The sequence below is a fragment of the Dermacentor albipictus genome, unplaced genomic scaffold, assembly GCF_038994185.2.
Source record: "Dermacentor albipictus isolate Rhodes 1998 colony unplaced genomic scaffold, USDA_Dalb.pri_finalv2 scaffold_14, whole genome shotgun sequence".
NCBI lineage: Eukaryota > Metazoa > Arthropoda > Arachnida > Ixodida > Ixodidae > Dermacentor > Dermacentor albipictus.
The window spans coordinates 9,909,537-9,936,012 of NW_027225568.1; the positions used below are offsets into that span (position 1 = coordinate 9,909,537).

The 26,476-nt window shown below is 51.4% G+C and overlaps 1 protein-coding gene across 1 annotated transcript in view; it reads left to right on the forward strand.

Annotated features, from left to right (window-relative positions):
- LOC135913486 (uncharacterized) overlaps positions 1 to 26,476 on the forward strand; it is a 175,327-nt gene that overhangs the window by 38,851 nt on the left and 110,000 nt on the right. Inside the window, exons 7-8 of the mRNA XM_065446053.1 lie at positions 8,769 to 9,068; positions 24,088 to 24,294. Of these exons, the coding sequence (XP_065302125.1) occupies positions 8,769 to 9,068; positions 24,088 to 24,294 (507 nt within the window). The remainder of the gene's footprint in view (positions 1 to 8,768; positions 9,069 to 24,087; positions 24,295 to 26,476) is intronic.

Sequence of the window (26,476 nt, forward strand, 5' to 3'; positions counted from 1 at the left end):
AAAAGCCGCGACGCTGCCGCCTGGAAAACCGGATCCGCGGACCCACCGGGAGCTGAGTGCCGCTCTCGACTGGAGTGAGATGTGTCACGCGTTTCAGTCTCGCCGGACGTCGCCATGCGGGAACAGTCGCGTTTGCTGTGAGCTCTCGGCCGCCGTGCCGATCAGATCTTGTCCTGTATAATGACCTGTATATAGTGTATAAAGTCCCTTTCGTTATTCTCACCGACGCCTGACTCGGAGTCTTCGCTACCAAATCTCTGTTACGAAACTGGTGACGAGCGCTACGGGACCACCTCAAAGTCGTAATAGTGGTAGCAGCGGTACAAAGTCGTAACAGCGGTGAAACGTGGTCGCCCGATAAAGATAGCCAAGTACATGTGTCAATACCCCCCTCTTAAAAAGCATCGACCTGACGCTGCAAACAAACGGAAGTAATAAAAAAACACCCGTATCAAAGAAACAACAAAATAAGGAAGTTCGTCAGCGTGCGTAAAAGTGTTTAAGACGCGACATGTGGACCACTTTAGATCGTGCGCGGCGCCGCTGTGAATGCGAAATACCGTCTGGCAATGTGATATGCCTCACAAATCTCGCGCCCCCACCTTGTTCCTCCCCTACCAAGCTCACACGTGGTATCAAACGCATGTATGCACCTGCACCGCTTACAATGCATGGCCAAATGGCCGCCCCCCGCTAATGAATCTACCAGCGTTGACACACCAACACACCAACTAGCTCAGCTTTCTGCCTTGATCATATTCTTGCAGTCTTAGGCTCCACCGCGCTAGTCGTCCTGAAGGGTCCTTTAATTTTGCTAGCCAACACAAGGAGTGATGGTCGCTGACGACTTTGAATGCCCTGCCATATTGGAGAGGGCGAAATATTGCTGTAGCCCAAACGATGGCGAGGCACTGCTTTTCGGTTGAAGAATAATTGCTATCCGCTTTTGACAACGACCGGCTAGCGAGAGCTATCACGTGTTCAAGTCCGTGTTTTCCCTGGACTAGGACGGCACCAAGGCCTAGGCCACTGGCGTCAGTGTGGATTTCGGTATTGGCGGCGTCCTCGCCGATACCGCTAAAAATCCCTGGATCCGGACAGGTTGCTATTGGGATCTGAACCTGGCAACGTTTAACGCTAGAACATACCGAGTGAGGCGAGTCTAGCAGTGCTATTGGAGGAATTAGAGGGCAGTAAATGGGATATAATAGGGTTCAGTGAAGTTGGGCGGACAAATGATGCATATACTGTGCTAGAAAGCAGGCTCGTTCTGTGCTACCGGGCCTAGCGGAGAGACGAGAACTAGGAGTCGGATTCGTGATTAATAATAATATAGCTGATAACATACATGAATTCTATAGCATTACCTAGAGGGTGGCAGGTCTTGTTGTGAAAATTATTAAGAGGTACAAATTGAAGGTCCTCGTCGAAGTGCGGTAGTACTGGGGACGACTGCATGCGTCGTTTAAGTACTTCTAATGTGTCGGCCTGCGGCATTTCGCACTTGGAACTCGAGAGAGAGATAAAACTTTATTATGTCCTTGATGGGGTTAAGGGGTGGCGGGGGTCGGGAGACTAACCCCCAATCCCCCCTCTCCTCAGACGGCGGCCAGTCCTTGCTTTCTGGCGGCGTCTTCGGCCATCCGGAAGGCCCAGAGCTGCTCCTCTGGGACCAAGCTGAGCAGCAATGTCTCCCACTGCTCGGCGGTACTAATGATGCGTGTGTTAGTGCGGGAGGTGTTGGTGGGTGAGACTTTGGGGCATTGCCAGACAATATGATCGAGGTCAGCGCGGGCCTTGCACGCTTTGCAGAGTGGGGAGTATGCATCGGGGTAGATGCGGTTGTAAAGCATGGGGTTCGGAAAAGTTCGTGTCTGAAGGAGTTGCCAAGTGGTGGATTGAGACTTATTCAGTGTTTTGTGTGCTGGGGTGTTGCGTAACCGCGCTCTGCGGTAGTGCAGGAGAATTTCTCTGAACGTAATCATTCGGTCCCGCGCGTGACCGCGATGCAGAACAGAGGGCTGGTCGGGATCGGAAGACGCAGGTGAAGGATGATGCGCCCGGTGTGCGAGAGCTCAGGCGGCATCGTGGGCGGCTTCGTTTCCAGCCAGACCCGAGTGACCAGGGGCCCAGATCTGCACGCGGCGTTGCCTTGGGGGAGGAGTGCCAGAGAGAATCTTCTGCGCTTGGGGTGCTATCAGTCCTCTTGCGTAGTTACGAATGGCCGTTTTTGAATCGCTGATGATGCAGTGTGCATTGGTAGCCGCGTAGGCCAAAGCGATGGCCGTTTCTTCTCCTACTTCGGGTTGCGTGGCGAATATTGATGCGGCTGTGGAGAGGCGGTAATGCGAACCCGCGACTGCGACGACCGCCATGGCGCTTTGGTTGGGGTACTCTGCTGCGTCCACGTAGGTTACGTCAGCGGCTTGGTCGTAGCGCTTTTGTAGTTGTTTAGCTCTTTCTGCACGTCGCTCCGGATTGTGTTCAGGGTGCATATTGCGAGGTATGGGCGGGATAACTAGCTGAGCACGAATGTTTGGAGGGATGGGTACTTTTGGTCCGAATTGGGTGGTGTAGGTTATGCCTAGGGTGCTTAGAATGTGCCTGCCCGTGGTGGATTTGGCGAGCCGTTCGTATTGGCTAATACGGTGCGCTTCAATAAGCTCGTCTATGCTGTTATGAATGCCGAGGGCGTCCAGTTTCTCGTTAGAGGTGGTGATGGGAAGATGTAGGGCTTGTTTGTAGGCCCTCTTGATCATGGTATTGAGTTTGAGCTTGTCAGTTGCATTGAGGCTAAGGTACGGGGCGACATAGGGGATCCTGCTCAGGGCGTAGGCGGTTACCAGGCATATAAGGTTGCTTTCTTTCATGCCGTGATGTCGATTTCCGAGGCGTGCAATGAGGCGAGTGGTTTGGTGTACATGTTTATCTAATTGCTTGAGTATCTCCGTGTTTCTGCCGTTTTGTTGGATGCGTAAGCCAAGGATACGAATGCTAGGTACTGTAGGTATGCGTTGCTGGTGCACGTGGAGTTCTATCTCGGGTGGGTGAGGGTCTGGACGTCGACCTCCCCAATAAGGCTTGTACAGAAGGAACTCCGATTTCTGTGGAGAACACGCCAGACCGCGCGGTTCTACGTATGCAACGACCTTGTTGATGGCTTGCTGCAGCGTGTCTTGGATGTTCCCGTCGCTGCCCCTGGTGACCCACAGGGTGATATCGTCTGCGTAGAGGCTATGCTTGAGGTTGGGGATGCTAGCTAATGCAGGCGGTAGTCCGAGCAAGGCCACGTTAAACAGAAAAGGGGATAGAACCGATCCTTGCGGCGTGCCTTTGCTGCCGAAGTGAATAATTGGGGACTGCAACCCTCCGATGGTAATGGCGGCCGTGCGACCTGTAAGAAAATTGTTCACGTAGTTATATGTTCGATGTCCAACCTGGAGTTGTGCCAGTTGGTTCAGTATGGCCTCATGCCTGACGTTATAGAAGGCCTTGGTTAGGTCTAGCCCCAAGATGGCTCTGGTGTCCAGCCTGGAGCTTTTGTCGCCATCGATAATTTGGTGCTTGAGCTGAAGCAACTCGACATCACATTTAGTTAGATGTGTCAGTGTCTCAGCGATGCCTGAAAAGTCCTTAACAAAGCGCCTGTACTAGGCACACATGCCAAGGAATCGACGCACTGCCTTCTTGTCGATGAGCTGTGGAAACTTTGCAATGGTAGCAGTCTTCTGCCGGTCGTGGCGGACTCCAGACTTGCTGATGGCGTGGACTAGAACAGAAGCTCATCGTAAGCGAAGCGACACTTTTCTGGCTTCAGAGTGGGCCCTGATGATTTGATGACCTCTGGTACTGTCGCAAACCGCCTAAGGTGATCGTCGAAATTTACGGTGAAGACGACGACGTCATCCAAGTAAACAAGACAGGTCTGCCTCTTCAATCCTGCTAACACCATGTCCATGAATCGCTGGAACTTTGCAGGCGTCGAGCACAGTCCGAATGGCATGACCTTGAACTCGTAGAGGCCGTCTGGCATGATGAAGGCGGTCTTTTCGCGATCTCTCTCGTCGACTTCTATTTGCCAGAAGCCAAACTTGAGATCCATCGATGAGAAGTACTTAGCCTTGCAGAGCCGATCTAATGCGTCGTCTATCCGTGGTAGGGGGCATACATCCTTCTTTGCTATCTTGTTCAGTCGACGATAATCGACGCAGATACATAAGGTTCCGTTTTTTTTCTTCACCAAGACAACAGGGTATGCCCACGGGCTTTTCGACGGCTGGATGATGTCGTCGCGCAGTATTTCGTCGACTTGTTCCCTTATAGCTTCATGTCCACGCGTCGAAACTCGGTAAGGGCTCTGGCGGAGTGGTCGAGCCCACTATTCGGTCATTATGCGATGCTCTGCGACTGCCATTTGTCGAATCCTTGATTACGTCGAAAAGCACTCTTTGTATCGTCGAAGTAAACTTCTAAGCTGTTGTTGCTTAATCATGGGGAGACTTGGATTTATGTCGAAGTCTGGTTCGGGAATCCGAGGGAACAAACGCATTACTGGTTTCCCGAATTTCCTCGATGTACGCGATCGTAGTGCCCTTGCTGATGTGTTTGAACTCCTGGCTGAAGTTTCTCAGCAACACTTTAGTTTTTCCTCCTTGCAGTAGAGCGATCCCTCTTGTGAAGCAAATTTCGCGGTCTAGCAGTAGACTTCGGTCACCCTCGGTGACGCCTTCTACGTCGGCATGTGTTTTGGTGCCGTCGGAAATGACAATGCTGGAGCGGGGCGGGATGCTGATTTGACTTTCGAGCACTCTCAAGGAATGGTGACTACGAGAGCTGTCCGGCGGTATCGCTTGATCGTCCGTCAGGGTTATCGCCTTCGACTTTAGGTCGACGACTGCCCCATGTTGGTTCAGGAAGTCCATGCCGAGAATGACGTCTCGTGAACACTGTTGGAGGATAACGAAGGTGGCAGGGTAAGTCCGGTCATGAACGGTAATTCTTGCCGTGCAGATTCCAGTTGGCGTGATGAGGTGTCCTCCAGAAGTACAAATTTGAAGGCCTTCCCATGCAGTCTTAACTTTCTTCAACTGGGTGGCGGCGATGGGTCCACTCATGACGGAGTAATCGGCTCCTGTGTCCACTAAAGCGGTGACTGCGTGGCCGTCGAGAAGCACGTCGAGGTCGGTCGTTTTTTGTCTTGCGTTACAGTTAGGTCTTGGCGTCGGATCACGGCTGCGTCGCGTTGACCTGTGGTTGGTACGTGGCGTCGTCAGGTCGCCTTTAGTCGGCCTATTCTTTGCTTCCAGACTTTGCCGGGGCGGCAGCGTGTCATTATGTCGTCGAGGTAGTCTCTTGGGCTCCTCCGTCGGCGGGGAAGAATCTTCGTCAGTTCGGCGAACAGCAACCGCACCTCCATCGGTTGCGCCTTTTAGTTTTCCGGATATGGGCTTGCAGACCGGCCCCGTACTGGGCCAGTGTATGGTCGGTGCTGTGGCGACAGGTAGCGAGCGGCCTGGTGATGGAGAACGGTACGGTCGTCGAGGGCTCCATTGAGTGGTGGCGAGGTAGCTGGCGATATCGCGAGGTCGTTCGCCAAGCTGTGGTCGCGGTGCGTTAACGGCGAACCCTCGATGTCTTATCTCTCGGTATGGGCGTCGGCGGTGGACGTGACCCGCTTCTCCGCAGTGATAACAGAGCGGGCGGTGGTCAGGAGTGCGCCAGACGTTTGTCTTCCTTTGAATACTGCGCGGGGCGATGGGTTGGCGTGTTGGCGGCAACGGTGTTGGACGACGGAACTGCGGCGTCACTGGGGCCTGCCGCGGAGGGGGACCGCGGGCTACAGCGTCGTACGTCATCGCCTGTGGTTGACTCTGCGGCGATTCAGGGGCTACTCCGAGTGATTCTTGGAGCTCCTTGCGTACGGCGTCGGCAATCGATGCCACTTGAGTTGGCGACGAAGGGAACAGCTTCTGAAGCGCCTCCCGCACGACCGCTCTCATAGTCTAGCGCAGGTCGTCGGTGGCCAGTGATTGAACTCCGGCGTAGCTTGTTGAGCTCGTGCGGCGGTTGAATTGCCGGTTCCGCGTTTTCAGTGTCTTCTCAAAGCTGGTGGCCTCCCGAAAAAACCCGTCGACGGTGTTCGGTGGGCTTCGTATCATTCCGCCGAAATGTTCTTCCTCCACACCACGCATGAGCAGGCGGACTTTCTTCTCCTCGGGTATTTCGGGGTGGGCCTGGTGGAACAGAGGGCTCGTTTCGTCTGTAAGGATGGCAACGTTCTCATTTGGTAGCTGCACTCGGGTGTCTAGGAGAGCTTCGGCTTGTTCTCTGCGTAAGACGCTTGTGAATGTCTGCAGGAAGCTGCTTCGGAACAGGTCTCACGTCGTTAAGACGGCTTCTCTATTCTCGAACCACGTGCTGGCGGCGTCTTCCAATGCGAAAAAGACATGTCGCAGCTTGTCGTCGGAGTCCCAGTTGTTAAAAGTAGCGGTTCGTTCGTACGTTTCCAGCTAGGTTTCTGGGTCTTGAGACGATGATCCATGGAAGATTGGTGGTTCCCGAGGTTGTTGCAGCAGAATGGGGGACGCTGGGGTAGCCATTGGGGTTGCTGACTTGTGTTTCATCCATCTGGTCTTTTCGGGAAGAGGTCCGTATTTGGTAGCAGGCCTTGCTGCCTACGGCAAACTCGGTGGTCCTATGTGACGTTGGGGTTGTCCTCAGGCTCAGGATGGTTTGGATCGCGGCTTTGTGGGGGCGTCCGGTACATGAACGTACTGGCACCTTCACCAGATGTCACATGGTAGTGACTGTGACGAACACAGTAGCGAAACTCTTAATGGCGAAATTAAATCTTTATTGGGCAAACTTGTGCCCTCAAAAGCAAGTTACACTTAAAACACAACGATAGCGGCGAGAACAGTCGGCGATCGCCGGAAATCTGATCAGTGGGTCAAGCGCGTCGGCTCTTTTACATCAGTCGTCGAATGTTCCAGAGTAATCACTGGGACCCATGTGTCTTCCGCAAAGTTCTACACCATTCGCGTCGCGCATACATTTAATCAGATTACACAAGGTTCGGTGACAGAGATCAGATGGAACCATCGATAACATTCCAGAAACTTCCGATGCATGCAGGTGCGTGCTGCGCTGTGTGATAACGTTTGTTAGGCGGTGAAATGTGGTTGCCCGATAAACAAGGCAAATCAGGTTTTGTCTTAGTGACGACACAAGCTAACGATGAAAACTCAAAGAGCTGCAGTACGAAGCAAAACAAAGTGGAGGTTGCAGAGTAGGGGGTCATAGCATTAGATTTGACTCAAAAAGGAGTCAAAATCGTAGTGTAAAATTCAAAAACAGACATCAGTGCAAACTCCACAAGAGCCATCAGGAATTATACCGCAGGGAGAATCTCCAAAGAGGCACCCAACGTAGTGGAGAAAGCAACAATTCCAGTAGAACTGGTAAACCTTATATGGACTCCTGCCGACGAAGGCTTGCCTGGCAACGAGAAAGCGCACGCATTGGCCCGAGAGCTTATATAACAGTACACCAATGAAGCCTCTGCAGCCAGGGAGGGCCAACAAAAAGAAGGCATGAGCACTTACAGCCAAGTTCTCCATTCTTATAGAATGGGAAGGAAAACTCTGCCAGAGGCGCATAAGAAATTCAGTAAGCAAGAAGAGATAACATGAAGGCAACTCCAAGCGGGGGTGATCTGACATTCTGAAGAGATGGCACGGTCACACTGAGAACATGGATTGCAAACACGGAGGGGCAAAGGTGGAAATGATCCACATAATATGGACATGTCCTAGATACAATAAACCAGCTAGGGATAGACAATCGTGGGGGACTTTAATGGCCAGCTCGAAGGAAGGGGATGAAAGAGAAGTCATCCGCATGGCCCTGGACACCGCTCAGCACCAAGGAGCATCAGCCTGCTGAAAAGGAAGGAGCAAGCCGAAGGGATAGCAAGACGCTTGACTCCTCGGGACATTTTTTGCGGGTGCAAATAAACGTTATTTCTCTCTCTCTCTCTCTCAGTGTAGGTCGCGCAAATCCAACACGAAATGACCGACGAAATGATGAAGTCCTGATAGTCTGGCTGTCATGCATCCTGCCGAGCGGGCTGACCAATCACGCTACTTTCAATGCAAGCTTGAATGCAAACGATTCGCCTGTGTTTACACGACACCGACAGGAAGACGTGAGCCAAAAATCGCATTGCATACCGACGAGCGAACTCGGCAAGCTGTTGTAGGCTTCAGGCGCCAATTATTCTTCACATCGCAAATTACACTAATTGTTTGCGTTTTCAGAATCATAAAGGTACAGCTGCAGAAATGATTAAGAATCTTCAATTCTACAATGAGTTTTGTCAAGTTTACCGAATGTCGACAGCATGCAAGAATGGGCAGCATACTTGCAAAACACCTTACCGAGACACTTATCTGATGTCTGATGGGAAACACCGTGAAAAACATCAAAAGCACGAACCCGGCACGTGACGACATACTGACACTGAGAACAAACTCGGTCATTTACCTTCCAGCACATTTTCCTAAAACACCTTATAAGCATATATTGCCCAAATTGAAACACAGGTCCAATGAGAAGTATACTTAACATGTGCCGCGTTTGAATTTCGTTATTTTTCTCTGCGTGTTGTCCTTTGGTGCATTGTATACTGGCGCGCACAATTGTACGCACACTGCCTGAAATGGACGGAAGCCGGTAAAGGCGGGGGCCACGCTTAATGCTCTGCGCAGGTCTTTGCTTTCAGCGCGGCGCTGGATCGCCTCTACGCGCGCTACCGGGGCCACCGTCTGCGCAACGACGCCTTCACTGGCTCGGTGATCGCACAGGAGCTGCCGGCGCACATGGTCAAAGTACGCAAGGTGATCCTGACGCCCACCCGACGCGTGTACTTGCCCCCGCAGCTGGTGTGCAAGAGCCGGCTGCTGCAGCACTTCGACACCGAGTACGCACTGCGGATCGTGGTGCGCGACGACGACTGCAAGCTCATGTCTTTTTCGCTGGGAGCGTGTAAGGACGACTTCATCAGCGGGGTACGTGCTTCGTCTTGACCACGAGTTAGCGATTTGTCGCGTGTAGAGCCCTTTGCAAGTCGCTCTATATACTCCGTTCAAAACGAACCTTTCGCATAAAGGTACTTCCTCACTTGCGGAAATAAAAACGCGCGCCGCGTGCCGAAGGCCACACCACCGCACGTTCGCGGCCGCGGCGAGCGGCGAGCAGGCGAGAGTTCTCTCCCGCTCTCGAGATGCCTCGGGAGCCCGCGAGAATTCCCGCGCGTTTCAATCGCTGTTCCTCCCGGCTGCTGGGATACGGCGCGCGCTCGCCGGCGAGAGCATTGACCTCACCGCCCACGTGACGAATTCGGCACCTGTGATCGGCCCGCTGTTTGCGGAAACGCGGCGCCGCGAAAAAAATGGGTTTGGGACCCATCCTCGCACTGCAGAGAATTCTCGACGCGAAATCGCCTTTAGGCTGTTTCACATGGCGCGATTGTGGCGAAAAAAATCGTTCTGCCGCTCACGTCGCAGAGCGATTTTCGCTGAAAGCTTTCACGTGCGTTTGCGGCAGCACGATTTCCGTCGCAGCGATGCGCAACGTTGCCCCCCGCTCACAAAGTATCCATGCCCGCGTCGTTAAATAAAAACAACAGGGAAACTAGTCGAATATTGTAATTTTCCTGTTATGCTTCGTTAAATGAAAACAACAAGGAAATTAGTAAAATATTTGAATTTTCCTAATATTATTATATAATAGAAAATGAACACCATTTTTTGACGTTTAAAAGCGTTGGGACTTTATGACAGTGTAGCGAAGTGACGCAGCCGTTAGATATCAGACGCATCAGCTCACCCGGGAGACGAAGATGAATGGGGTGAGCTTTGGCAGGGGCAAGTCCAAATCCGCAAGTACGACGACGAGAGTAGCAGTTGAACAACTAGTGTTGAATTCCAATGGCAGATTCGGAGCAAGTTGTTCTGCTCGTTTCAGAGCAAGTTTGTTCCAATGACAGAGTGAGGGCGGGAGTAAGGTGTTCCAATGAGAGAGTCGGAGTGGAATCAGAGCGGGAGTCACTCCGTGGAGCAGAAAAAGATGCTCCTGCAAAATCGGCGGAGTGGACCGGAACTCTGCGGGACATATTTCCTTTACCACGTTTGTCTGCTGGGAGGCGCCACCGGTCACGACTTGCGAGGAAGCAAAAGCGCTGCACGCTTGCCGAGATATCCATTCCGCACTTTTAAAAAAACAACAGGTGAACGGCGCTGAAGAGACAAGTGACCGCCGCGGCGGTGCTGGGAGCAAACAGCAGAAGAAAATGACAACACGCAAGGTATCCTGGGTAACTCGGCGATAGAAGTTCCGCTTCCGCCTTGCTACGGCGGCGCAAGTTGTGTTCCACTCGCGGGTTTGGAGGCATTGCACTACGCCAGAGTCGAGTGCTCGCTCGCGGAGTCCGTCGGCTGCTCCGACTCCGCCATTGGAATTCAACATAGGTTTATTCACTTGGCATCTGCCGTAAATTTAAACTGTGCAAAAATCTACAAACAAAACGATCTCATACCCGTCGTCGTCGGCCTGCCTGACCGGCCTGGTCTTCCGTGGTGAAGTTGCGCCGTCCGCTGCTGTCTACTTGCTCACTCCCAAAAACTACTCGAACTATTCCTAAGTTTACGCAGCATCCAAGGGACACTTTTCTCCACCAATGGGCTATTTCGTTACTCCGACCAATCAGGCAAGCCGGCTTCATCAAATAAGCGGCAGAGTTCAAGGGGTCAAGAAATGGTCGCGTCAACAGTCCGTACACAAAAGCACTCTGACCGTAACTAATCAGCTTTTGACAGCCGAGCGTGGGAAGACGACGCGACATGTGCACGTGTGACGTCAGGCGCGGCGGTGGCGGCGGCCGCGCGGCAGCACTGTCCGCGGCGCCGTCGAGGTCATTTGTGTACAAAGGTTTGCCCCGCATCAAGGAGCCCCCGAAATTCCCGGAAAGACAGCAAAGAGGCCCGCGGTACACTCTCTTCGCGACAACAGCATGCAGATGCAGTGAGTGAGGTACTGCATAACACCGCAAATTTGAGCGTGCGTCTTGTGCGGCGTCGGTTGGGTGGTTCTGTTTAGTGCACTCTCGTTTCGTTGTTACTATGAAATCCACAACTTTTTTCCTGGATGAGTATTTGGGTTTGCCGAAGAACAATCTACTATTGAGTGTGCATGCATAAGTAGCGTTGAAGCGGTTGACGACGGTGGTGATCAAGTGGGTACGTGCCATATGTTGAGGCCGCGTCTGCTCGCGACCTGGATAGTGCACAGCTTGCCCTCTTAAACGAATTTTGTAAGCGGAAGAAAAAAAACATGTTTATGAAGCTCCTAAGCCGCAGGCGCTGGTGGGTACGCCTTAATAAAACAAAATAACTGGCGCGCGACATTAGTCCACAGAGCTACCAACGCGTGGTAAAACAGGAAATCGCCTATTATGGCGGCGCTTTGTTTCTTCACACACATTGCCCCTCCCACATAGCGCCGATCGCTGCAACTCAGCGAAGGCACGAGAAACTTGTTGGAATCCAGTCACGGAGAGCCCACAACGTCGCGGTGGTCGCTGAGCGACGGAATTTGCTTTGTCATGACTGAAAATCGCGCCATGTGGAGGCCTTTCCCGGCGCGCGTTTTTAATCGCGCCGCCTTGCGCGCGCCTATTTCCGGAAGTGAGGACGTAAGTTAAAACGCCCAGCGAAAGCTTTTCCACATAGGTGGAACTTCGTGAATCCTTGCCATTAATAATTCTGCATTATCTTCGTTGTGTAGAAATCCTCCATTGAGGCTCCCAACGAACCAGAACTTACTTGATGTTCACGTCGACGGTGTCCCTTTGACAGCGTTAATAGATACTGGAGTCCAGGTGCACATAATGAGCCGTAACCTGCGTCGTCGACTGAGGAAGGTTCTCACGCCTCGTACAACTCGAGCCGTACGTGTGCCCGATGGTCGCACTGTTGACGTCTCTGGAATGTGTACTTCCCGTATCAGTACCGCGACCGCCACGTTCCTGTTCTTTTTACAGCGCTAACCATTTGTCCCCATCACCTAGGCCCAAACAATGAAACGATCCTTTCCTTCGAGTGCTTCCTAACCTTACGTGAGGCCTCCTTACAGCGAAGGAACGATGGAGGAAGCAAGCGTACTCTGAAAGCTCCCTTCGCCCGTCCTCACGTAAGGAGCGGTTGTCGCATGCCTGGGTTCGAGATGATCTCTTAAAAGCTTTACGCCAACACCATTATTCAATAAAAATGTTGTATCTTTACACAATGTTTAACTTGAAGAGCTAATATAGAGATGCGTGAGTGTTTTTCTAGTTTTGTTCACTAAACATAAAAAAGTACCATATTTCAGTGCAAAACTTCATGTGCTCCAGCAACGCTGACACGCCGGCGTCGTGCAACGCCTAGCAACGCTTTCATACCGCACGCGTGACTGAAACGAACATGCCTGGCAAGACATGCCGTGCTCGCGCTTCTCCGCAGGTGAACGACAGCGCGCATGCGCAAGGAAATGTCACGTGACTATGCATTGAGGTGAAGCGCTCGTTCAGGGCCAGGAGCGGCGTAAGGATGCATGGAGGTAGCTTCGGAGCTACCTTACGCTGAGGAAGCACCAAGGAAGCCTTCACCGAGGGCCCCTCAGTAAGGAAGCTTTCAGAGTGACATAAGGTGGCCTAACCGCAATGAAGGCTTCCTTACTGAGGTAAGGAAGATATTGTTGTTTGGCCCCTAATCCTCGGACTCGACTTTTTTACGGCGCATTCAGCTTTGATCGACTGTTCTGCCAGTACCTTTCGCCTCGAACTTCCTCTACTCGCGCATATTCGTGCCGAACTGCCGAACAACTTTAGTACTACCGCCTTCGTCCGCCTGTCGCCTGAAGCCTTGACTTCGTCGATTTGCTATCTTTTCTTGTGCCCGACGTTGATTACGTCACCACACCTGTTCCTGATGTCCTTTTAATGCGTAATATCACTGTGCCCCACTCCGTCGTCACCGTCGCCGATAACCGGACACGTCTCCCCGTCAATTTTGGCTTGACAAAGGAAGTTCTACCCCAAGGCATATCGGTTGCAACGCTGCATGCTATTGGAGTTGACCACGTCACGACGTTTTCAGTTGACGTCTGCTCAGGTTCTTCACCATATCCACAGGATGCTATCTGCCCTGACGCAACATTTCGTCCCATGATTACTGCGCACCTATTGCATGAACAAGCAGCAGCTCTATGCCGCCTTTTGGGTTTCTCTCACGACATCTTCGACCTCAACAATCGCCAACTAGGCCAGACTTCAATTGTAAAACATCGCATAAATACTGGTGATGCAAGTCCCATTCATCGCTGGCAATATCGAGTTTCTGCTTCAGAGCGTAACGTTATTCAAGATGAAGTGAACAAGATGCTTGCCAAAGGTATTGTTGAACCTTCGTCAAGCCCTTGGGCGTCGCCCGTGGTACTTGTTAGAAAGAAAGATGGCACATGGCGTTTCTGCGTAGATTATCATCTAAACAGCATTACCGAGAAAGACGTCTACCTCTTGCCTCGTATTGACGACGCCCCTCGATTGTCTCCATGGTGCCAAATACTTTTCATCAATAGACCTTCGGTCTGGTTATTGGCAAATTTCTGTGGATGAAAAGGACCAAGAGAAGACCGCCTTCGTCACCCCTGATGGCCTATGTCAATTCAAAGTTATGTCGTTCGGTCTATGCAACGCTCCAGCAACGTTCGAACGTATGATAGACTCTTTACTTCAAGGGTTCAAATGTCAGCATGTCTCTGATACCTAGACGACGTTCACGTATTTTCACCTACATTTGAGACACACCTTGAGCACTTATCAGCTCTTCTTCAAGTGTTCCGCGAGGCTGGGCTGCAGCTAAGTTCATCGAAGTGTCACTTCGGTCGTCGGCAGATTACAGTGCTGGGCCACCTCGTCGACGCTTCCGGTATTCAACCAGACCCGGAGAAAATTCATGCTGTCACGTCTTTTCCCGTACCTCAGTCTGTCAAAGACGTCCGAAGTTTTGTAGCACTCTGCTCCTACTTCCGACGCTTCGTTAAAGACTTCGCAGCGTTTGCCCGACCGCTTACTGACCTTCTGAAGAAGGACGTGCCGTTTACGTGGGGCCCCGCTCAAACTGCCCTGTTTGCCCAGCTCACCAACATTCTCACCATGCCGCCTATACTGGCCCACTTTGACCCATCCTCTCCTACAGAGGTCCGTACCGATGCTAGTGGTCACGGTATCGGAGCCGTCTTAGCCCAGCGCCAACAGGGTCAAGATCGTGTTATCGCCTAGGCTATCCGCCTCCTCACAGCAGCGGAGCGAAACTATTCGATTACAGATCGTGAATGCCTGGCTCTCGTCTAGGCGGTTTCCAAATTCCGCCCGTACTTGTATGGCACGCACTTCTCTGTAATCACAGACCACCACGCGCTCTGCTGGCTTTCCTCACTCAAGCATCCTACCGCCCTGCTTGGTCACTGTGCTCTGCGGCTGTAAGAATATTCCTATGCAGTAGTGTACAAATCGTGCCGATTACATCAACACGCAGACTGTTTATCACGCTATCCAGTGGACGAACCACCCACCGACCCTGACCCCGAAGCCGACGCTTTCATTTTGTCAGTTTCTCAGCTGCTACACGTTGCCGACGAGCAACGCCGTGATGCCGCCTTGCAAGCCATCATTGATGGCTTGGAATCTTAGTGTTGTGATTCGTCCCTTCACCTGTTTGTTCTCAGGGATGGTGTATTATACCACTACCATGTACGCCCTGACGGTCCTGCCCTACTCCTCGTCATTCTTAAGCACCTGCGGTCAGCTGTTCTCCAAGGATTTCATGATTTACCAACGGCAGGTCACCTTGGCGTCTCCCGCACCTACTACCGGATTCGATGACGCTTCTTTTGGCCAGACCTTCCCCGTTCCGTACGGAAATACGTTGCGGCGTGTGAGAAATTCCGGCCCCGGGAAGCCCCATCAACGCTTTCTGCCGGGTGCCTTCAACCGCTCGACATACCTTCGGAGCCATTCTTTCGCGTTGGCTTGGACTTATTTGGCCCTTTCTTTCTATCCCCGTTTGGCAACAAGTGGGTCGCTGTGGCGACAGATTACGCCACGCGCTAAGCCATCACCAGAGCGCTTCCAACAAGCTGTACCACAGATGTCGCCGATTTTCTTTTACGCGACGCGATTCTGCAGCATGGTGCTTCACACCAACTGCTCACAGACCACGGTTGGAGATTTCTTTCTAAAGTCGTCGCCGGCATCCTGCAGTCTTGCTGAACCAAGCACAAGCTGACTACTACTTACCATCCACAGACTAATGGTCTCACCGAGCGTCTAAATTGTATCCTAACAGACATGCTTACAAAGTATGTCTCGTCCGACCATACTGATTGGGACCTTGCCTTACCCTATGCCACTTTTGCGTATAATTCTTTGCGTCATGACACTGCCGGTTATTCGTAGTTCTTTCTGTTGTTCGGCCACGAACCCACATTGCCACTGGATGCATCCCTTCCATCCGCCGCAGCAGAGACCAGCGAGTATGCACTTGACGCCATCACCAGGGCAGCCCAAGCACGCGAAATTGCCCGTGCTCGCCTCCCGACCACGCAGGAGAAGCAACGGCGCTTGTACGATCGCCAACACAGAGACGTCCACATTTCGCCTCGATCTCTGGTACTCCTGCGGTCCCCGACTTGTCACGTTGACCTGTCAGAAAAACTCCTCTCTCGATACACAGGCCTATATCGAGTGCTGCGTGCCGTGACTCCAGTTACGTACGAAATAGCCCCATTCAGTACCAGGGCCTCATCTGCCCCGAATTCCACTGACGTTGTGCATGTCGCACGCCTGAAACCATATTACTTTCCTGTTATCACCGATATTTAGACGCACTGGGACGGTGCTTCCGCCGCCGGGGATAAGGACACATGCATATTGCGTGTTTCTTCTGGCCGATGCAAGCGGGCGCCCCGACGAAGACGGCGAACGCTCTCTTGCTCTCGAGCTGTAGGCTGAACTGGCTAGCGCTGCATTATTCTTTGTAAAAACACTTTGTGAATAGTCTCCAGTTCTTATTCCTTCGTTCGCGTAACAATATAGTACCAAATCGTTGCCATGTGATTATTTTTATTACTGGGGCATAACATTGGCGTTTTGACCCGCTGACGCGGTGGCATGAGGTCGCGTTTGCGAAGTCGGCATTACGTTGGGGCGCGATCAAATCCCGGCCGCGGCGGCTGATTTCGATAGGGGGAAATGCCAAACCGCCCATGTCCCGTGCATTGGAGGCACTTTAACGATCCCCTGGTGGTCAAAATTAATCCGGAGTCCCCCACCACGGCATGCGCCACAATCAACTCGTGGTTTTGGCACGCAAAACCCCACAATCCATTCATTCACTGGCATTTTGATGCGAAAGCATCAAATGGCCCATTGACCGAAAAAGCCGGCGTCTGCCGACTGGATAAGCGAAAGACTGTACCTACATTACCATTGCCTGCGATGCCAAGTCACAAGCGTGCCTCGACGGAGCAGAGCATTCCTCCGCCAGACGCCAAGGAGAGTGAACGTTTGGGTGATGGACTCCGTCGACTATACGGCCGCTCGACCACAAGTTGGATTCGACGGTTTTGGGTTTCCAGCTGGAACCAACAGCGCTCGACGAACTGACACCAAGGATACAAATTTTTCCAAGGTGGGCCCTCACTGTTCACAATTTTTGAGACTTTGAAGTGTTCGACGCGCTGCATGGTGAGCTAAGCCTAAGATTAGATCTAGCGACGAGAAGCGACCGGCGATGGCGGAGGCTCAGCTCGGAGAATATGATGAGACGCTAGAAGGTACAGAGATCGATCCGGAAGAATTGAGCGTGCCAGGGCAATGGTACATTAGAAAGAAGAAAGGGAAAGCGGCTTATCTAGTCAACGAGGCATGCCATAAGGAACGACAGCGAGCCGCCGAGAAGCTCGCAGGGATGAAGATGGCGGCTAAGTCGGTTGAAAGGTAATGTGCCCGACTTCCGGATGGCGCCGAGAAAATAGTCATGCGGCAACACGGCGGTCTCGCACGTCTGATGAAATATGGAAGTGCTGGCAGACGTAATACTTAGGGCGGCTGGCGTCAGCCCTGACGCCGCCGGAGAGGACGTCAGCTCGATGAATGTGAAGCAACATTCCATTCTCGTCGCCACTGTCAGCTCGGAAAGGAAGCGAAAATCCGCCCACTTGAAGCTGCTCGTGTTCGAAGGCGAAAAGATTGTAATGACTACGTACGTCGCTATGCCGGAGGAATGCGGCAATGGCGTCGTGCATGAAGTCCCTTTGTCCTTCTCGGACGCAGATATCTTGAAAAGGCTGAAAATCAACGAGAATCCTCCGGTCCTGGGAGTGCGACTCGGAAGAACGTCGAGGACAGTTTTAATACTGCTCGAAGACAAAGAACTGCCGCGGTGGGTGAGACTGACGCCCATGGCGCAACGCTGCGTAATCTACCGCAAGAAGTACTAAGTTTGTAACGCCTGCAGCCGGCTCGGACACTGCGAGGACGCCTACACGGACCCTGCGTATATGAAATGTCGTGGCTGTGGCATGGAACAGCCCCCACAAGACCAGTTATGTGAGCCCAAGTGGCAACTGTGCGGGAAAGGACACCCGCTCGGTTACAGAAAATGTAAAGAACTCTACCGTGTTCCTTACGAGGTGAAGAAGAGGCAGTAGGAAAGGAAGATCAACATGATACAGCAGCAGCTTGGCTAGTCGGTTGTGATTAGCATTATGAAACATCGTTCCAGCGCACAATTGAACACGGACGAGAAGAGAAAGACAGCACGAACGCCGGACTTCAACTGAATTTTATGCATGTAAAACAGGGCTTACTGCTAAATGGTTGACAAGGTCGAGGAAGGGTTTGCACATAGAGGCTTTGCACATTTGTCCATATTTAGCGATATACTTTCTAGTACATTGGGCCCTTTCTCCCCTCCTCCTTTATGTGCAAACCCTTCCTCGACCCTTGTCAACCTTTTAGCAGTAAGCCCTGTTTTCCATGAATAAAATTCAGTTGAAATTTGGCGTTCGTGTTGTCTTTCTCTTCTCGTCCGTGTTCAATTGTGCGCTGGAACGATGTTTCATAATGCTAATCACAACCAACTAGCCCAGCTGTCCATACATAACCAAATTAATTCTCGGCCTGGACTTGACAAAGGCTTTTGATAATGTTAAACACGAGGCGATACACAGCAGTCTCCAGGAAATCGGGGTAGCGCGCGAACATACGACTATGTCAAGGACTTTTTGTCAGACAGAACTGCCTGCATGAATGTAATCTGCCACACTGAAATTAGGGAGCAGGGGCACGCCGCAGGGCTCGGTTCTCTCCCCATTTCTCTTCAACGTGGCGATGAGGGGCCTCCCCGAAGCTGTGAGAAGCATAGAGGGGCTAAATTCCACTATATATGCGGATAACATCAACCTCTGGACCAACCAGTGGAGCGATGCGAGCACCGAGAAGCACTTGCAGGCGGCGGCGCGTGCTGTCGTGGACTATGTTGCCGGTAGGCCGGGGTCTCTCATGCTCTCATCAAAAATCAGAATTATTCGTATATAACCCAAAGTCGCTTCGGTGCAAGCGCAGCTGGGAATTTGACATTAACGTAGAGGGGAACCCAATCCCAAAGGCAAGTCAAATCAGAATCGTATGACTTTTCATACAGGAAAATGGACATACTGATGGGGCAATCAAAAATTTAGAGGGATTTGGCCCGCAAGCTCTTGGCATATTTAAAAGGGTCGCGCTGAAAGGATCAGGCCTGAAGGAAGGAAGCTTGCTTAAACTAACTCAAGCATACGTAACAAGCCGCGTGTGCTATGCCACGCATTTCTTAAACATCAGTTCAGAGGAGAGGAAGAAATTCGACTCGCTCATTCGACGGTGCATAAAGAGGGCCTTAGGCTTACCAATTAGCACCTCCACAGAGAAGCTCCTCTCTATGGGAGTGCACAATACCTGTGAAGAAATAGCAGAGGCTGTCAGAATTTCGCAGCTCGAAAGATTAAGCCGAATGTCCACGGGCAGAGCTATCCTCGAAATGGTAGGTCTGCAAACAGATAGGGGACCACGAGGCAAGACAAACATCCCGCTGGACTGCCGAGAAAATCTAATCATTCCCCCCCCCCCCCCCCTCCCTCGTAACATGCATCCGATATTCAACACGGAGAGGAGGGAAAAAAGAGCAGAAGCACTAATCAAACGCTTTGATTCGATGGACAGCAAGTCGGTTGCGCACGTGGACGCGGCAAGTGGCAAGTCGGGTGCGGCGATCGCCTCGGTGCGCCCGTATCAGCCGCCACTATTAGAAGCCTCAACACGGAAGCGGTTGAAAGAGTTGCGATACCGCTCGCTTGCGTTGGAAGGGAAGCAAATTTCATAATTAGCGATAGCAAAACGGCCACCTGGAATTTTGGAAAGGGTAGGATCTCGCCGGAAGCGGCAAGGGTTCTGGCCAGTAGACGGCTAAACAGAATATTTACCCTAATTTGGACCCCCACACACACCTCCATTCGTGGCAAGGAGGCGGCCCACGAGTTAGCCCGAGCTCTCTACTTCTGGGTTGCTGTGGAGCCGCCCGATTGCCGGAACATGGACGAGCGTCTGCAAAATTATACGGAGATTGTCGAAAATTTTCGGCTACGCAGGAGACTGGTGCCACCATCGTATAAAAGTCTAAACAATAGAGAGGCAGTCACATGGCGGCGCCTGCAAGCTAGAAATTTCCTAAACCCGGTCTCGACATGCCACGTTATACAAGATAGAGAAAAAGATAAGTGGAAGCACTGTGGGGCGAGAGGGACCCTCGACCACATAATCTGGGTATGCGCTAGCTTCCCAGGAGCTAAAGCAAACAAATTCTAGAGAGGCCTGGGAAGTCCTGCTGCGGAGCGAGGACCCTACTCCACAGCAACAATCCATCCGCCTGGCGGAAGAGGTCGTGAAGTGCAGTGGCGTAGCTAGGTCGTCTGGCACCCGGGGCCCACAGGTCTTCTGTCACTCCCCCCCCCCCCCCCCCCGTGTGTACTCGAGGAAGGCGAGGATATCGACAATTTCCGGGTTTCAGCACCAGTACAGCCGCCATGGACACCGCGCACGTCCCCCGGGTCCCTCTCTCCTTCGCTTTCTTTCCCAGAGGTCGCGAATGCATCAGGTATTGGAGGCGAGGAGTTACGGAGTCGCCATCTATAGGAAGCGCCTCGCTGGCGTAGTATGAGGGATCACGCGGCACGCTCCTCATAGGTTTTGCTGTCAGCGCTCACAGGAAAACACCATGCGGGAGCTCTCCCGGAAATTTCTGTAAGTAGTTTCGAAACGAGAGAAGTTTTTTACTGTCTAAATAATAATCTTGGGCAAACTTAAAGCACAGAATCGTTTACAGACGCTATCTCTTTACCGAATACGTACAATGAACGCCACTGTGTGCGGTCGCCGCGATTTTGTCTCCCGAACCGGCTTCTTGCGTGAAAGGTAGGCAAACGCCGAGACCAAACTATGTGAAATATGGTCTTATAGTGTTTGTATATCTAAATGGAGCGTAATAGAATGAAGCCTCAATGCAGCGATCGCACAGCTTCGCAGCGACCGACTGCGCGCGTCTGCATGCTTGTCCGCGCACTGTTTCGCTTTCGCCGCGTGCGCGTTTTCGCACCGTGCCATGAGCTTTAGGCTGCAGAATATGAGAATTTGACAGTATACAAGCAACCAATGTTGCGTGGGCACTATCAAAGCTGTTCAAAAATAATTTCATTGTAACGACTTCGACGCCTACGGGGACTGATGTGCCGGACGTCGCGACGATTAAATCTTCTTTTTTTTCTAAATTCTTGGACGTTTCAATATTATTTCTCGAGTTGCGTCGCCCTATATGTTTATCGGTGTTCTCAGCGTGCGATTTCCCGCTGCTTCTTTTTTTGTAATACAGTGCATTAAGTCATAACAGAAACATGGCCATATGCCATGCGTTTTTTTTTGTGTGTGCTTCTTACCGCTCTCTATCCACTCCAGTGAACTTGCCACTAATATAGCATCGACATGTTCATAGACCAAACTGTCATGACATTAGTCGGGCAGCGGATTTGGGCGAGCGTCTCAGTTCGCGTTTTTCGAACATTGCAGACCCGGCGCCGAAGCAGAAATCTTCCTCGCGTCTGTGTTTGCTACATACCCGAGTTGTAGCCGATGACTGTTTGCCGGTTTTATGTTTCGCGAGCCAAGCTTCACGCAGCTTCTTGTCCTACGGCTACGTATGAATAAGGCTGACATCGGGCTCCGTTGCGTACGTCCGGCACTGCGGCACCGAGCAGCAGCCTACCATGTTGCGCACCTTCAAAGGCAGCCACTACCTATTCTAGTGCTTTCAATCGTTGTAAAGGAGACACTCGAAGCGGGAAAATCCCGCCAATAAATGAGGACCGCAGCGCACGAGGGAACTTAAACTTTCCTTTTCAGCTCGCTTCGGCACTCCCGAAGCAGCCGACGTGGCCGCTATGCAGTGGCGTAGCAACAGGGGGGGGGGGGGGGGGGGGGGGAGGCCGTGGGCCCCGGGTGCAAGGAACCAGTGAGGGGGGGGGGGGTGTCATATACGTCTGTAGACACCCCTCTTTCAGCCAGCTACACCCGGGGAGGGGGGTGACAGAAGACCTATGGGCCCCGGGTGCCAGACGACCTAGCTACGCCACTGCCGCTATGTCCACGTGATCCCTAATAGCACGTCACGCCGACGGTGGCGCCAGCTTTTCCAGTGGTGGAGCTATACCATAGTGGAGCTCGAAGCCAATACACGCGTTTTTTTTCTGCGCCAAATTGCACAGTGTGCTGCACTGATAACTTGTGATAGGCGCATGTGCGCATCTTCTGTCAGACTGTAAGGCTTGGCAACCAATACAAATGCGGCACCGTGGCAAATACGGCTCACGTCACAAGTAAAAAAAATTATAAAGTTTTAATTACCAATTTTAGAGGCAACATTGCATTTGCAAAATTGAAGGCCGACATTCATATCTTACCCAAGAACAACTTCACAAAAATCGTCGTAAGTACTATGGCCCGCAGTATTTTGGCTGTGGGCAGCCCTGAACGAAAACGAAAATTAAGTTATGTCTCAGTGACGCTGATCTCCCCACCATAGTAGAAAAACGGAAAACGCCACGTGCCTCCCTGCGGCGCGGGCGCCAATGTTATGACAATTACGACTTCTCGTTATTGTGATGAATAAAGCCTTGTTTTTATTTGCTGCTATACGGACAAACGTGATTATCCTAGCTGCGGTACCACCAAAAGATTAGGAACAGAATAGAGCACGCTTCGCGTCGATTCTTGGCGTCACCATAAAAAAAAGGGACCTCGATGAAGCCCGTGCCAGCGAAACCTGTTGGTCTGCACTCGCAATGGAGAGGGTTGAGGGATCAACCTCGCTGGTCCACTATTTCATATTTCTTTCGCTACTGACACACTAGGCGCCGCCCGCAGTGCCAAAGTACTGTAGGTTGTAGCACCCAAAACGATTTTGTTCAAGAAGTTTTCGAGTTAATAATATGACTTTGGAATTCTGGAATTGAAGTACTTCCTCTATAAGCACTAATTAGGGGAATATTAAGGATATGGTTATTACTTACCTGCCATATTTTCCACGCTACCGTGTTCCTAGTAATCACAGACACATAACTTCATAGAATATCCGGAAATATCCTTACAAAATTCACGTTTGTTTTTAAATTCTGTGCAGCTGACACAGACATTGTACTTCACATGAAGTCACACAATAACAACAGTGTTCTGAAACTTTCGAGGGTAAGAAGGAAAGCGCGAAACATAGCGGCAGGTTTCGCAGCGGCTTCTCAGAGCGAGCGGGAAAGGTGAAAGCGAGCTGAACATCGCGGCGTCCGCGACTATATACAGCCTGTCGAGTCAGACGCCGCCAAACTCTTCGGCTGCACCGAGTCTGAAGACGATCCAGAGAATCCCATTCGCGACTTTTGACGGCCACACCTAATTATGCAACGGCGCTCTCAACGAACGCTTCGCCGTAAAGAGAGCGCCGGGCGCGCTCGTTGAACGCCCTCTTACTGCTGTCTGTTCGCCTTCGCTGCGCGTTCTGAACGGAAGAGGGACCCAAGAGCCTCAACGCCTTACTGTATGTTTAGCGACTCCTGCTCCCAGCATGAACGCACGGCACACCCCACATGAAACATTACGCGAAGGCGAATAGTTTTGCGACCATTTTGGGAATTAAATTTTTTTAGCCCGCACATTCGTGCAATCATTTCATGGGGTGTTGATAGAGCTACAGCCGACAATTCTGTGGCGCAACGCATCGGGTACATGAGCTCGGGCTACTGGATACCGGAGCATTCTTTGCCATTTGCACCTAGTCAAGCCGGCGGAAAAAGGGGTGTCGTCAGGCGTATGACACCCCCCCCCCCCTCCCTCTGGCCCCTGCACCCGGGGCCCACGACCCCCCGGCCCCCCCTGTTGCTACGCCACTGGTGAAGTGTCAAGACCTCTTTGCTTGCTTCTAATCGCGGAGGTCCCAACTCCGTCGCCTGTGTGCCAGGAACGGGGAGTAGGGAGACCCCTTTATCTGGCGATACAATAAAGTTATCATCATCATCATCGATGGAGCAGAGTGGGCGACAGGGAACACCTGCTGCTGTAGTAGCGCGCCAGGTGTCGCGTGTGGGGAGAGGACATCGCCGCAACGCCACGTCGCCCTCGCTTGACGCCTGTGTTATCCACGCGTTACTTCTCGTCGCAAGATCTTGCATGCGCAAGAGTTTGTCAATGTCCTCCGTGAGACAGTCGATAACAGTACACCTCCAAATTCCTGGCCGCTTACAATCTCGCCTTTCTTGATGAATAATCTGGAAGAAAGGCAGCGCCAGATAAACTGTATATACAGATATCTTCATACACTGCGCGTTTGCTCCTCCTCCTCGCTCCGGCAGGTCATCAAGCCACCGCTAATGCACGGCCTGAAGATCGGCGGCCGGCATTTCGTGTTCCTGGGATGCTCGACCAGCCAGCTGCGCAGCCATGGCGTCTGGTTCTACGCCCGCGACAACGAGGGTCGCACTGCCGAGACGATACGTGCGGGCATCGGTGACATGTCAGCCATCCACAGCGTGCCTAAGGTCATGGCACGACTCGGACAGGTGCGGAGAGGCGGAGAGACCGCGCAGTTTGTGGACGCAAAAACAATGTGCCGCGTTGAAGTCCGTATAGCGAGATCGTACCCGCCACGCGCGTGAGTCACAAGCTGCTGTGAAGAATGTGTAACCCTCACATATGGGAAGGGTGTGGCAAGGGTTGTCGTCTCGTGTGACGCGGTCGGATAAGGGAATGACCTCTGCGTTGAAGCTTTGCCACAGCGTCCCAAATCCAGACTTTTATGCAGCGAATTCCATGTTTTACTTCTAATCAGTTACATTGCTCGGTTATGTTAGGATTTAATTATTACTTTATTTTAACTCGGCAACGCTTCCAACAATACAATTACTGTTTTCAGTAACCCATCACATGTAACCAGGTAAATTTTATTACGAAACAAGCTATAATAGGCGACGCACTGCAGCCTTGAGAAATTGAATCTAGCGAGAACGCACATGCCCAAAAGGATTAAAACACCTAAGTACATCAGTTACCTCGATCCCACAATCAGCGTCCTGCATTTACGCCTCAATCACCTCAGCGTGGTAGGTATACAGATTTGCCCGTATGTCTTGAAAGGCCAACCTCTGAGCTTTTCTCTTACCCTTAATCGCTCTCCTCTCATCTTTTCACCAACTCTCTCTCTCGTGCGAGTGACTTTAGGTGGTAAGAGCTGCTGCTCAATCCGTCTTTGCTTAGAACCGTCTATGACTTCTCTCATTTGGTAGAAGTTCTAGGCCGTTAAACGCACATGTTTCTATCTGTTTGACATATACGTAGTTCATATACATACAGACTGCATTTTAGGGCTGAATAATATGCAGCTTTAGAGTAAATTGAATTGCAGATTTGGTCCAATTTTCAAGGAACGTGAACGTTTGCTGGCGTTCGTTAAACGCATTCATTTTAATCGAAGTGCGAAACGAACGAAGGGTGCCGGCCGGAGGCCCACCTGATGTTGGCTGACAAATTAGAAGGACGCTTCTATGGCTTGATAGCGATGGCCATGGACGTTGACACCAGGAAATCACCTATGGACGAGTTTTCGGTTTTTTGTTAGCCTTACTGGGAGCGCCTTCCCCAAACCCTAGCGGCAATGAAGCCCTGCGCTTCATAAAACACCAAGACCGCGTGCATTGCAGCATTGAATAGCCACAATCTTGTGAGCAAGGTGTTCATTCAGTACAGCACAGCACAGCTCTTCATTGCTTACGTCAATGAAGTCTTTAGTGGCGCTGCAGATAGCTTCACAAGAAAACGAGGCAAGATTAACAAATAAAGCGTTAAAAAGCAATTCCTACTGAAGGCAATGTGTGAAGAGCTGCAGACGAGGAATCATTGAAAGAGCCAGGCGAGTTCTTCCTATTTGCTGTATTTGTGCAAGAGTAATAAAAGTAGGGAGAAAAGTAAAGTAAAGGCCACTTTTCTTTAGTAATTGCTTAATTACGTTCGGGGGGCAGTAAATGATTAGTGCAGTTGCATTTCTGAAAGAAGTAAGTGTAATTGAGATATGTTACTTTCTTTCTGTAACGTGTGAAAGTCTGCCCAAACCTTGGAATTGTAGCTGGGACAGACCTCGAATGTTTGAACCAGCATGGACAATGTTGCTGAAATAAAAGCTGGCGTCCGGCCCAACATCTGTGCGCTCACGCCACTAAAATAGCACGTTCAAAGTACAGGCGTGTGAGAACTCTCTATCGCGCTCGTACCTACGGCTCGATGAACTTAAGACTGTAGCCGCGTGACCGATGCATTGTGGAGTTTTTAACAACATTTACCACTGTCTTTTTTGTTCTGGTTAACGAGGAAAAACGAATCGAGAAATACAGTGGCCTAATATTACTAGCGAAATAATCTCTAAGAAGATTGAGCCCAGCTTTCGTGATATTTACATAGCTCCAAGTCGTGCTCTTGCGGAAATATTCTTCCCGGCGTGAGCAGGATTATATAAATTGCTCTTCCAACCAACTTCCCATCCAACTTTGAAACTAGCAGAAGTTCTTAGATAAGCGGCGTCAAACTTGCGCTAAAAACGCATTGAACAAAACGCCTTCTTGCGCATTGAAGCTCGAAAATTACTGGAACATCGATGCGTTTTACTCGCACACCTTGGTGACGCACACCACAGAACTGGCGTCCTCCTTAAAATTACTTCCAAGTGTGCATGACTTGCGAACGTAATCGGCT